This window comes from Hyla sarda, chromosome 1 (genome assembly GCF_029499605.1).
Source record: "Hyla sarda isolate aHylSar1 chromosome 1, aHylSar1.hap1, whole genome shotgun sequence".
Taxonomy (NCBI): Eukaryota; Metazoa; Chordata; class Amphibia; order Anura; family Hylidae; genus Hyla; species Hyla sarda.
This window is the reverse complement of record NC_079189.1, coordinates 199005751-199018893: the sequence shown is the minus strand read 5'-3', so window position 1 is coordinate 199018893 and position 13143 is coordinate 199005751. Positions and strand designations below refer to the sequence as shown.

Sequence of the window (13143 nt, the reverse complement as noted above, 5' to 3'; positions counted from 1 at the left end):
TCAACCCCTAAAAGTTCATCCAACAGGGGTCCTCCTCCAGTCCTGCTTGCAGATTGTCTCCTGCAGCAGCCTGGCAGAGACAAAAGTCAGGAAATGCAGGTGGGACCTCAGCCCAGCACAGTGTATAGAGTGAATATATTGTGAATATATTTCTGCTTCCTTTGCAGCTGTTGGGCAGAGCTAAGCACATTGTAGAATTCTGTGCCGGGAGCCAATGGGTGTGTGTGTGGTTTCAGGCAATCACAGCCTATCACACACTAAACTACTCTCTGTTGTGTATAGCAGAGTTCTGAGTCCTAGCAGGTCTTCAGATTATGTCACGTCTGCTGGGGAATGCCCCTTCCCAGTCTGTGGAGCTCACTGAGACTGAGTAGAAGATACACAACAATAGCAAGGTAGAAAACTAAAAGGCAGGTGGAGGTTACGGTAATGGGGGAGTGAACTAGGAGGATTAAAAAAAACAAGATCATGACAGCTACTCTTTAAAGCTTTAGGTAGAAGACAGCTTCCCTAAATTTAGCATATGTAAATGCATACATTAAATGTCCAGAAGACTTTTCTCTAAATTCTCTAACTTAAGCCATAACAGGGCAAACATCTTGGGACATCTATTATTCCTCCACATGGCTTTTGATTGTTTATACAAAGGGAAGACTAAGGTTTTATCAGTCACATTCCATACAGCCTACTTAAAGGGGTAGTCCAGTGGTGAAAAACGTATCCCCTATCCTGTTAGATAGTTGCAGGGGGCCCCGACTCGCTGGCCAGTGTTGAACACTGCACGAAGCGGCAGCCGACACGCCCCCTCAATACAACTCTATGGCAGAGCCAGAGATTGCCGAAGGCAGTGCTCCGGCTCTGCCAGAGAGTGGTATTGAGGGGGCGTGTCAGCCGCCACTTCGTGCGGTGGTCAACACGCCACCTTCTTCCCACGGGCTGTCTGGACCCTGTACAGGAGATCACGGGGGCCCCAGCGGTCAGACCCCCTGCGATCTGAAACTTATACGTTTTTCACTGGATATCTCCTTTAAAGTATGCATGAGGCTTTGTCTAGGCAGAACCCTTCATATGGAGAATAAACATTTTACCATTTATTTTATATACAGTAAACCTACAGTAAAATGTAAGAAGTGCCTGTGTATGTACTAGTACTAAAATCTTTGCAGTAATAGGCCTCACCTGGTACGTGAAAATCATTCTGCAAGGTAAAATCTCTCGGAACCACACTTAGAAAAGAAGCTTGTTTTCTTTTAGCTTGGAATGTTCTCGGTGGCCTGTGTCTAGGTTTACCATAAAGTTTTTCATAGGATTCCGAAACATTATAGGAGCCAGGTGGTGGTATATCCTGACAGGAAAAAAATAATAATATTGACAGTTTATTGTAAATATTTTAAATACCTACAGGTAATGTGTACAAAAGGCTGAAAATAGTAAGTTAAGGGGTTAATCTGCCCTTCATGTGATACATTTTTCTTCTAAGACCAGAAATCTTAAAGGGGTATTCCAGGAAAAAAACTTATTTATATATATATATATATATATATATATATATATATATCAACTGGTTCCAGAAAGTTAAACAGATTTGTAAATTACTTCTATAAAAAAAAATCTTAATCCTTCCAATAATTATCAGCTGCTGAAGTTGAGTTGTTCTTTTCTGTCTGGCAACAGAGCTCTCTGCTGACATCTCTGTCTCGGGAACTGCACAGAGTAGAATAGGTTTGCTATGGGGATTTGCTTCTACTCTGGACAGTTCCCGAGACAGGTGTCATCAGAGAGCACTTAGACAGAAAAGATCAACGTAACTTCAGAAACTCATAAGTACTGAAAGGATAAAGATTTTTTAATAGAAGTCATTTACATATCTAAGATTTGCAAGAGCAGGTGTAGCACCAGGCACTACCATTGCCAAATAGCCCAGAGGATGCACGGTGTAACAAGTGCTGCTGTGACCTTCGATGCTGACATGTACTGCTATGTGGAGGTGCTGACTATATCCAAGATAACTTATATCACTGTATTTATACGAAGAATAAAGAAGTTGCACTTACCATCCGGTAGCAGTATATAAATTCTTGTCCTTTATTCATACCGGCAAAGTGGGACATAAAATACGGTCACTTCGCGTGGGGAGCGAGAGCAGCCGCTCTCAAGACGCGGGGGCACACCACCAATTTACAAATCTGTTTAACTTTCTGGAGCCAGTTGATATATATTTTTTTTTAAATGCTTCCCCTGGATAACCCCTTTAAATCATAACACTGCCATTGCCTGGAATCTCGAATGACAGAAAACCTAATCTGGGTACTTCATTATACAGTGCCACCATTTTAACATAATTCTTAATAATCAGATAGGAATTTTTTTTTAATTTTGACCTTAATGACTAAAAATACTATATTAGTTGTCACACTATTGCTTAATGACTAAGGGGTCACATTATAGGATGCATTACTCATTGAGGTAGTCTGAATAGAAGAGACACATATGCAGTTTGCTAGCAGTATATGGTTAAGTAGGCTGCAAGACATTATTATTTTAATCACAATACCTTTAAAAAGGCACTGATATTCCCCTTATATTATACTCTTGTACATGCCTGTTTTCAGAGGGCTCATACACATGGCAGTGCCATGTCCACAAGCCTACAGGAAGGTCTGCAGTCATGTGGTGCCCCTGTGAGAGGAAGTAGGTCCTGAACATGTCATGCTACCCAAGGAACAAAGTTGGCCATCTTTTGTCTACATTTAGGAAACTTAATTTTAAGAGATAGTATAGAGCCACAGTCATCTAGGATCAGTCATCTTGACTGCCAACCCTGCATTGTTAGAATGGAGTTCTTATTGGTTAACCTCTCTAAAAAATCCTTGGCAGTTCTGTGTGTATTATAGGACATGTTTTGGGAGTCTGAACCCATTGTTTCTTGTATTTCTTTGTTCATCTTTGTGTTATTGTGGTATTTGTTGCTGCAAGCTGCTGCAGTCTTGTCTTATTGGATGTATGCAAGTTTTACTGAGAAAGTAGTGGATGCATGGCATAGCCTTTCTGCAGAAGTGGTCATTGCAAATACAGTCACATTTAAAGGGGTACTCTGCCCCTAGACATCTTATCGCCTATCCAAAGGATACTGCAACAACTGTTGCAGTATCTTGTAATACCTTTTTTATTGGACTAACAGACTTTTGTAGAGACAAGCTTTCGGGATTCCTCCCTTTATCAAATCCAAAGCAAATCTAAGCTCACAAGCTGAAGACACAGGTTACATCTGCCTCTCTACGCATATTGCCCATAGGGTACGTTCCTGAGCCAGGGTTTATAGTGCACACCGTTATATTCCAGATAACTGTTTACATCCACTAGATTGAAACAAGTGGATGTAATAAATTTGGTTCCGTCATGCGAGATATTAACCCCTTAAGGACATAGGGCGTATCCATACGCCCCCGTTTCCAAGTCCTTAAGGACCGAGGGCGTATGGATACGCCCTGAGCATTTCCGGCCCCCATCGCTAGCCGGAGGGGAGCCGGAGCCGGATGCCTGCTGAAATCGTTCAGCAGGCATCCCGGTATATCGCCCAGGGGGGTCATTATGTCCCCCCATGTCGGCGATTGCCGCAGATCGCTGGACAATTCAGTCCAGCGATCTGCGGCGGATTCCGGGTCAATCGGGTCTCCAGTGACCCGATGACCCGGAATTACTGGCTTATCGGGGCCGTCAGAGACGGCCCCGAACAGCCATTGCCAGCAGGGGTGAGGTGGCACTGGTGCCACCTCACGATCGCCCTGATTCGTCGGCCGACCAATCAGGGCGCCTGCTGCGGGTGTCACTCCCGCAACCCGCTCCGCCCCTCTTCCGGAGGACGTGAGCGGGTGCGGGAAGACGACCCCCGGTGCTGGGGACCCCGATCCCTGGCGTCCCTGTTGGGATCGGGGCCCCAGGAGCAGCGGCGGCGGCGGAGACGACGAGGGACTGACCTGTGCGGCTGGATCGTTGGAGGTGAGTGACAGCCTCCTGCTGTTGCTTAGCAACAGCTCCCAGCATGCAACAAGGGCATGCTGGGAGCTGTAGTTATGCAACAGCAGGAGGCAGACCATCACAACTCCCAGCATGCCCTTATGGGCATGCTGGGACTTGTAGTTTTGCAACAGCTGAAGGCACATTCTTTCTATGTAAAAGTGTACCTTCAGCTGTTGTGTAACTACAACTCCCAGCTTGCACAATCAGCTACAGTGCATGCTGGGAGTTGTTGTGGTGCATCTGGTGGTTGCATAACTACAACTCCCAGCATGCCCGTTGGCTGTCGGTGACTGCTGAGAGTTGTAGTTTTGCAACAGCTTAAGGCACACTGAGTTAAGTAGTAAACCAGTGTGTCTCCAGCTGTTGCATAACTACAATCCCCAGCATCCCCAGCCAATGTAGTATGCCTCCGGCTGTTGCATAACTACAAGACCCAGCATGCCCTTCCGTTGTCCGTACATGCTGGGGGTTGTAGCTTTTGCAACAGCTAAAGGCACACTGGTTGCAAAACACTGAGTTTGTTACCAAACTCGGTGCTTCACAACCTGTGTGTCTCCAGCTGTTGCAAAACTACAACTCCCAGCATGCACTGATAGACCATACATGCTTGGAGTTGTAGTTTTGCAACAGCTGGATGTTTCTCCCCCCCCCCCCCCCCCCAATGTGAACGTACAGGGTACACTCACATGGGCGGAGGATTACAGTAAGTATCCGGCTGCAAGTTTGAGCTGCGGCAAATTTTCTGTCGCAGCTCAAACTGCCAGCGAGAAACTACTGTGAACCCCCCGCCCGTGCGACTGTACCCTAAAAACACTACACTAACACAGAATAAAATAAAAAGTAAAAAACACTACATATACACATACCCTACACAGCCCCCCTCCCCTCCCCAATAAAAATGAAAAACGTCTGGTACGCCACTGTTTCCAAAACGGAGCCTCCAGCGGTTGCAAAACTACAACTCCCAGCATGCACTGATAGACCGTACATGCTGGGAGTTGTAGTTTTGCAACAGCTGGATGTCCCCCCCCCAATGTGAATGTACAGGGTACACTCACATGGGCGGAGGATTACAGTAAGTATCCGGCTGCAAGTTTGAGCTGCGTCAAATTTTCTGCCACAGCTCAAACTGCCAGCGAGAAACTACTGTGAACCCCCGCCCGTGTGACTGTACCCTAAAAACACTACACTACACTACCACAAAATAAAATAAAAAGTAAAAAACACTACATATACACATTCCCCTACACAGCCCCCCTCCCCTCCCCAATAAAAATGAAAAACGTCTGGTACGCCACTGTTTCCAGAACGGAGCCTCCAGCTGTTGCAATACAACTACTCCCAGTATTGCCAGATAGCCTCTGACTGTCCAGGCATGCTGGGAGTTTTACAACAGCTGGAGGCCCCCTGTTTGGGAATCACTGGCGTAGAATACCCCTATGTCCACCTCTATGCAATCCCTAATTTAGGCCTCAAATGCGCATGGCACTCTCACTTTGGAGCCCTGTCGTATTTCAAGGCAACAGTTTAGGGCCACATATGGGGTATCGCCGTACTCGGGAGAAATTGGGCTTCAAATTTTGTAGGGTATTTTCTGCTATTACCCTTTTTAAAAATGTAAAATTTTTGGGAAAACAAGCATTTTAGGTAAAAAAAAAATTTTGTTTTTACATATACAAAAGTCATGAAACACCTGTGGGGTATAAAGGTTCACTTAACCCCTTGTTACGTTCCCCGAGGGGTCTAGTTTCCAAAATGGTATGCCATGTGTTTTTTTTTTGCTGTTCTGGCACCATAGGGGCTTCCTAAATGCGGCATGCCCCCAGAGCAAAATTTGCTTTCAAAAAGCCAAATGTGACTCCTTCTCTTCTGAGACCTGTAGTGCGCCAGCAGAGCAATTTTCACCCCCATATGGGGTGTTTTCTGAATCGGGAGAAATTGGGTTTCAAATTTTGGGGGGTATTTTCTGCTATTACACTTTTTAAAAATGTAAAATTTTTGGGAAACCAAGCATTTTAGGCAAAAAAAAATTTATTTTTTTTTACATATGCAAAAGTCGTGAAACACCTGTGGGGTATTAAGGTTCACTTTACCCCTTGTTACGTTCACTGAGGAGTCTAGTTTCCAAAATGGTATGCCATGTGTGTTTTTTTGCTGTTCTGGCACCATAGGGGCTTCCTAAAGGTGACATGCCCCCCAAAAACCATTTGACGCTCCTTCCCTTCTGAGCCCTCTACTGCGCCCGCCGAACAATTAACATAGACATATGAGGTATGTGCTTACTCGAGTGAAATTGGGCTACAAATACAAGTAAAAATTTTCTCCTTTTTACCCCTTGCAAAAATTCAAAAATTGGGTCTACAAGAACATGCGAGTGTAAAAAATGAAGATTTTGAATTTTCTCCTTCACTTTGCTGCTATTCCTGTGAAACACCTAAAGGGTTAATACACTTACTGAATGTCATTTTGAATACTTTGGGGGGTGTAGTTTTTATAATGGGGTCTTTTATGGGGCATTTCTAATATGAAGGCCCTTCAAATCCACTTCAAACGTGAACTGGTCCATGAAAAATAGCGAGTTTGAAAATTTTGTAAAAAATTTCAAAATTGCTGCTGAACTTTGAAGCCCTCTGGTGTCTTCCAAAAGTAAAAACTCATAAATTTTATGATGCAAACATAAAGTAGACATATTGTATATGTGAACCCAAAAAAAAAATATTTTGAATATCCATTTTCCTTACAAGCAGAGAGCTTCAAAGTTACAAAAATGCAAAATTTTCATTTTTTTCATCAAATTTGGTGATTTTTCACCAAGAAAGGATGCAAGTTACCATAAAATTTTACCACTAAGTTAAAGTAGAATATGTCACGAAAAAACAATCTCGGAATCAGAATGATAACTAAAAGCATTCCAGAGTTATTAATGTTTAAAGTGACAGTGGTCAGAATTGCAAAAAACGCTCTGGTCCTTAAGGTGAAAAAGGGCTCGGTCCTTAAGGGGTTAAGATCAAGAAAATTTATCTGCTCTTCCCTCATCTCCAGAGTAAATTGAATTCCCCAACTATTCATATTGATCCTCTCATTGAATTTGAGTATTGAATCCTTTGACCCTCTCCAGAGAAAGAAGAGGTCGTCAATGTATCAGCGATATCGAACTATATATATATATATATATATATATATATATATATATATATATATATATATATATTTTTTTTTTTTTTTAAACAATTGTAACTGTTTTGGGGGTATGGCTATGATTTTTATCTCTTCAACTTCATTCTGACAATTTTACCCCAGTTGTCAATTTAATTTTTACATGATGTTCAGTCATCATATTATTATATTTTATGCAAAGTTTTTTTTAAAGACTGAACTTTGCTGATCAGGATCCTAGCTATGCCTGGACTCCCTCCTGTTAGAGATTTTACCCTCTTGTTATGACACCACCTTGCACTTTAATTAAATAATTCTACTTCAATTCTGACCATCATCCTGGTTGTTCTGGCACCTCCGGGCTCCCCTGTTCCCTCTACCAGTTTCCCTGGCACTGTAGCAATCTCCTCCTAACATGGAGATCCTGCATAAATCGTGCGCATATCCACTCACGGAACATTCAGCTACAGGACATTGTGCCCCCCCCCACCTGTCCTCTTCAGTATTCTGCAGCTCTGGAGATACACGGTGGGCTGAATGTATCAGCGCCGCTCTTCTGACATCAGTGCTACAGCTGCTCATCAGCTTTCCTCTGGACTTCATTCTTTCACAAATTGCACGCTGTGGTTATAACACAAAGGTGCGATGGACTTACATATATCTTCATCAAAATATAATATATGTGATTTGACATCATTGCACTTTACCCCAATGATAAAATCTTGATTTTATTTGTTTACATGACAGTATTTAAATTATGTGTCATGTAACTCCTGTGTTATGTGTTGTGTAACTCCTGTGACTCTATGACCCGGTAGTAATTACACCGGGTCTTATATTTATAAAGTGTCTGCTTTTAAAACCACCATGCCTGATTAAGAGCCCTGCTCGGGCTCTAAACTTCTTGTTGCACTACAAATAAATTTGACTGTTCTTCCTTGCACACTTATCTTGTGTGGTGTGTGGACTGTTATTTACAAAGGGGGAAGCGCCTCGCAAAATCCTTTTTTCGGACCTGATCCGCCTGCCACTTATCTTACATAAAGGATAGCCTTATGCCTATCCTATGCATGCTTAAAGGGGTACTCCGCCCGTAGACATCTTATTCTACTCCACTTCTAGACATCTTATTCCCTCTCCCAAAGGCCGGACCCTCCGTGATCAGACATCTTATCCCCTATCCTTTGGATAGGCGATAAGATGTCTAGGGGCGGAGTATCCCTTTAAATATCACTGTATTTTAAACTACCACCTCTGCAGAAAGACTATGCCATGCATCCACTACTTTCTCAGTAAAAACCGTTTTTTTTCCGACCTGATCCGCCTGCCACTTATCCACTGCTGAAGTGACCTTGAGCCACTTGTGAAGGAAGCCGCGGCCAGCTGACCTCCTACGCCATTGCGATTCGACATGCACACTAGATCTGGTAAGCAGGAAATTTTTACCTAAAAGGGGCATTCGCTTACCAAAGTCCTCTTTTACTAGGATTCAGAATATTGGGCAGACTAGATGGGCCAAAAAGTTCTTATCTTCCAACACATTCTATGTTTCTATGTTTAGTTTTTCAAGTTTTGTTCAGCTTTGTTTCTCTGGTCCCTATTGCCTTGTTAATTCTGCTAGGGAGAGTTAGCCTAATTTTTCCATGGGGACGGAATGTCTCCTTGTATTTATTCGGTTCTAAGTCCTGGGGGTATCTGAGTACTGGACTCCATAGTTAGTACTATCTTCAATTTACTTAAGATATACATGGGTTTGATGTCACACCAAGAAAAAATCTATAGCTGTATAAAGTGCACACCTATAGATCTAAAAGTAGTATATAAATCCTTTATTTGTTGAAATCATATACAAAATACATAGACAAAGGGCATTAAAAACATTTAAAAATATCCATAAGGAGCAAAGTACAACATGGGAGAGGGGCCGTCGTGGTTGTGGGGAGGGGGTTCATGGCCCCTCTACCATGTTGTGCTTTGCTCTTTATGAGCATTTTTAAATGTTTTTATTGCCCATTGTCTATGTATTTTGTATATGATTGTAACAAATAAAGGATTTATATACTGCTTTTAGATCTGTAGGTGTGCACTTTATACAGCTATTGCTTGTTTCTTGGTGTGACATGTTTGGTCTTTTTTGCTGAGAGTAGCACCCTTTATATGTGATATTTAGGTCAACCCCCCCCCCTTTTGAGTTAACGATACATAGGTTTGATGACACTTATACATAGCACTGCTTGTTTGATATTACTGAACCTTGATTTTACAGTGCTGCCTCTCTTTTTTGTTTTCCCTTGCTATGCTATCTAGTGATCAGCCAGTATTGTTACAGTCTACTGGACTATTGTAATAGAGGTAATAAAAGGGCATTGTACATGCATTCATGTAACGTTCATGTAGAGTTTGTAGTGTTTTTCCAAAACTTGTGTCTCCTGCTGTTGCAAAACTCCAACTCTTAGCATGCCCGGACAGCCTTTGGAAACACTGATGTAGAGAGTGTTCAAGGAAACACAGAAATTGATCGACACAAGCAAAAGAGGGGTAGCACTCTCCTAATGAATACAGAAGACTCATAACTATGCCCACAAATGCCCTGGAGATTGTGAACGTTGGAAAGAATGCTTTTTTGAGCCTTAGACTGGCAAGTGTGTCCATCCAGCACCTTGTCCACGATTTGGAATGATCCATACAACTATAGTTTCTGATAGATGTGATCTGACCACATTTTCAGATGTGATGCTTGAGCAAGGCATCATAGGGTAAGTAGTTACCAGTACTAATACATACAGATCATGATTTCTACAGTAAAGGTGGAAGACAGAAGCTATACTATTCTTCTAAAATCTAAATTGGAGTCTACATGGGGGATAATAGAACATTGTTATAATGTTACTTAAAGGGGTTTTCCGGGATTTTTTTTTCCAGACTTTGAGCCAAGTTATAATACTGTGTAATATGCTTCTATTACCTCTGTGCGTAAATTTGTCCCATTTTCATGCACAGAACCAACACCGGGAAGTGTTATGGCGCAAGTCTTTTTATTTTACTGTTGTCTCCGACCTTTCCCAGCATTCCAAGTGGCCAGAGACCATATGTCATAAGTCACATGGTCTACAGGCATAACGGCATTGCTGCAAAGGGTAGGTGGATAGCATTAATTTACTAAATCCATTCCACTGTGCATTCCACACACCCACTTCAGCACAGCCATGCTCCACTGGAGCCCATGTGACTTATGACATATTGTATAAGGCCGCATGGAATGATGGGAAAGTTCAGAGACAACAATAAAATAAAAATACTTACACTAAAGCAGGTGTGGGTCCTGTGCATGAAAATAGTAAAAAGCTGTGCACAAAGGTAAAAGAAACATATTATACAGTATTATAACTTGGTATCATGGGTTCTAAGGCTAAAGATTAAAAAAATCCTGGAATACCCCTTTTTAGGGGGTTGGGAAAGATTTTACAGGCCTTTTAAAGTTTGTAAGTTAGGTAAACACTTTAAATTCCCATTATTACTGATATAGGTGAATTAAAAGTGTGAATAATTTTAAAGCGAAATTTAAAAGCTATGCCATACAACAGAGAACAAAATTGTGCTTTTATTTTAAATATGGTGACACTTCAATGCGTTAAATATGCTTTTTACCTTTATTATGGAAGCAAAGTAATTATCTCAGAGAGAATTCAGAGTTCCCAGAGCAGTGATGTGACATTTAGTTATAAAAGTGTTCCGTTTACACTGAATAAATAAATGCACTTCATGCCCAAGTGTAATATAAAGGATGGAAGTAGTTCATGTAGTCATTTATACATTGCACTGTAAAGTGGCAAATCAAGAAGGTGACAAGTGATTAAAAAGATATTTCTTACTTTATGGAACATAGACTTGTAACATAAGTGTCAAAGGAAAAATTATTGTACCAATAATACCAATAGCTGTGGGAAAAGGCAAGACACTAATCATTGAAATGGAATTTAGATAGATAGATGATGGATAGAAAGATAGATGGGTGATATATAGACAGATAGATAAATAGATAGATAGAAGCAGCTGAGGGAGCAGCACTCAATGGTCCAAGTAGGGGGGTGCAGGCTGTGGTCGGATCCTGGTCCATGGACCCCACACAAATATAGCAGATAGGTAGACACAGCAGCACTCCGGAGTAGTGAAAAATAGTGACTTTATTAATCACCAGGAATGTACAGCGACGTTTCAACCACCTCGCGTGGCCATTATCAAGCCACTTGATAATGGCCACGAGAGGTGGTTGAAACGTCGCTGTACATTCCTGGTGCTTAATAAAGGTCACTATTTTTCACTACTCCGGAGTGCTGCTGTGTCTACCTATCTGCTAAATAGATAGATAGATAGGTATTGCATGGCATATATTGACATATGTAAATTAAAAACTGAAATTAATCTGCAACAGAATATGCCATTTTTACATATATCTAGAAAGAGGAAGGAAGGCGCCTCATGTGCGGGATCAGCAGATCTTGTTAGTGGGGGTGGGGGACGGTAATTCCCAGGCCGCTTACCAAAGTTGGTTGTGCGCCCACACACAACAAGGTAAAGTGTAGAATGAATACAAGTGAAGGTCCACTGCAGCCCTCCTGGGTAGAAGTAGAATGAAAACAGGATGACCGTGAGTTCAGGAGTTAGTCCGGCGCAGAGAGGAACCATCAAGGAGCCAGATAAAATCAATGGATTTATTAAATGCGACGTGTTTCGCTGCGCATGCGCAGCTTCATCAGGCATAACAAGAGAAGGCTGGTAACAGGTATATATACCCCCAGAGATTAACCATTAGGGTGCTTTTTGAAAAAGTTGTTACATAAAATTACATGAATACATATAAATATGGCAATATTTAAAAAACAAGCAATAGATATGAATGGACAAACAACAGTCACAAAGATAAGGCAATAATGTAGACATGCAATAAAACCGCATTAAGCATATAAATATTGCATGTGGTGTGAATACACATCACATGCGACTCAAGAAGTCACACCACTTGGTCACAGGTGTTTTTTTCAAAATATATAGTGTAGAAAAAGCATATGGACCTTGAAGGTACTATATGTATTAATTCAAAAAGCAAAATTTAAAAGGTAAATTATATATGGCTGCACTATCCACATGGGCAGTAACGAAAACAATTTCCCTTTGTATTGTTTTCGTTACTGCCCATGTGGATAGTGCAGCCATATATAATTTACCTTTTAAATTTAGCTTTTTGAATTAATACATATAGTACCTTCAAGGTCCATATGCTTTTTTCTACACTATATATTTTGAAAAAAACATCCAAAGTGCGGTGTTGAATGCCGCACCTGTGACCAAGTGGTGTGACTTCTTGAGTCGCATGTGATGTGTATTCACACCACATGCGATATTTATATGTTTAATGCGGTTTTATTGCATGTCTACATTATTGCCTTATCTTTGTGACTGTTGTTTGTCCATTCATGTCTATTGCTTGTTTTTTACATATTGCCATATTTATATGTATTCATGTAATTTTATGTAACAACTTTTTCAAAAAGCACCCTAATGGTTAATCTCTGGGGTATATATACCTGTTACCAGCCTTCTCTTGTTATGCCTGATGAAGCTGCGCATGCGCAGCGAAACGCGTTGCATTTAATAAATCCATTGATTTTATCTGGCTCCTTGATGGTTCCTCTCTGCGCTGGACTAACTTCTGAACTCACAGTCATCCTGTTTTGATTCTATTTTTACATATATGGGACTATATAGTATATAGATTATAAAAACGAGAAAAAAAAACACATCCATCCATCTAGTTCGGCCTGTGTTACCCTATAGTTAGTGTCAATCTAAAAGAACATAAAAACTCACAAAGGTAGAAGCCACTTTTTCTCATTTTAGGGAGAAAATTACTTCTTGACTCCAAATCAGAATAAATCCCTTAAAGGGGTACTCCACCCCTAGACATCT

At 41.4% G+C, this 13143-nt stretch overlaps 1 protein-coding gene across 7 annotated transcripts in view; it reads right to left on the bottom strand.

Moving 5' to 3' along the window:
- The window catches only part of STPG2 (sperm tail PG-rich repeat containing 2), a 677454-nt gene that overhangs the window by 363749 nt on the left and 300562 nt on the right, over positions 1-13143 (bottom strand). For all 7 annotated transcript variants that reach the window (XR_008891455.1, XM_056567193.1, XM_056567176.1 and 4 more), the window contains exon 12: positions 1180-1345. Coding sequence is in view for 6 of the 7 variants with exons in the window: in XM_056567193.1 (XP_056423168.1) it covers positions 1180-1345 (166 nt within the window). In the remaining variant the exon portion in view is untranslated. The remainder of the gene's footprint in view (positions 1-1179; positions 1346-13143) is intronic.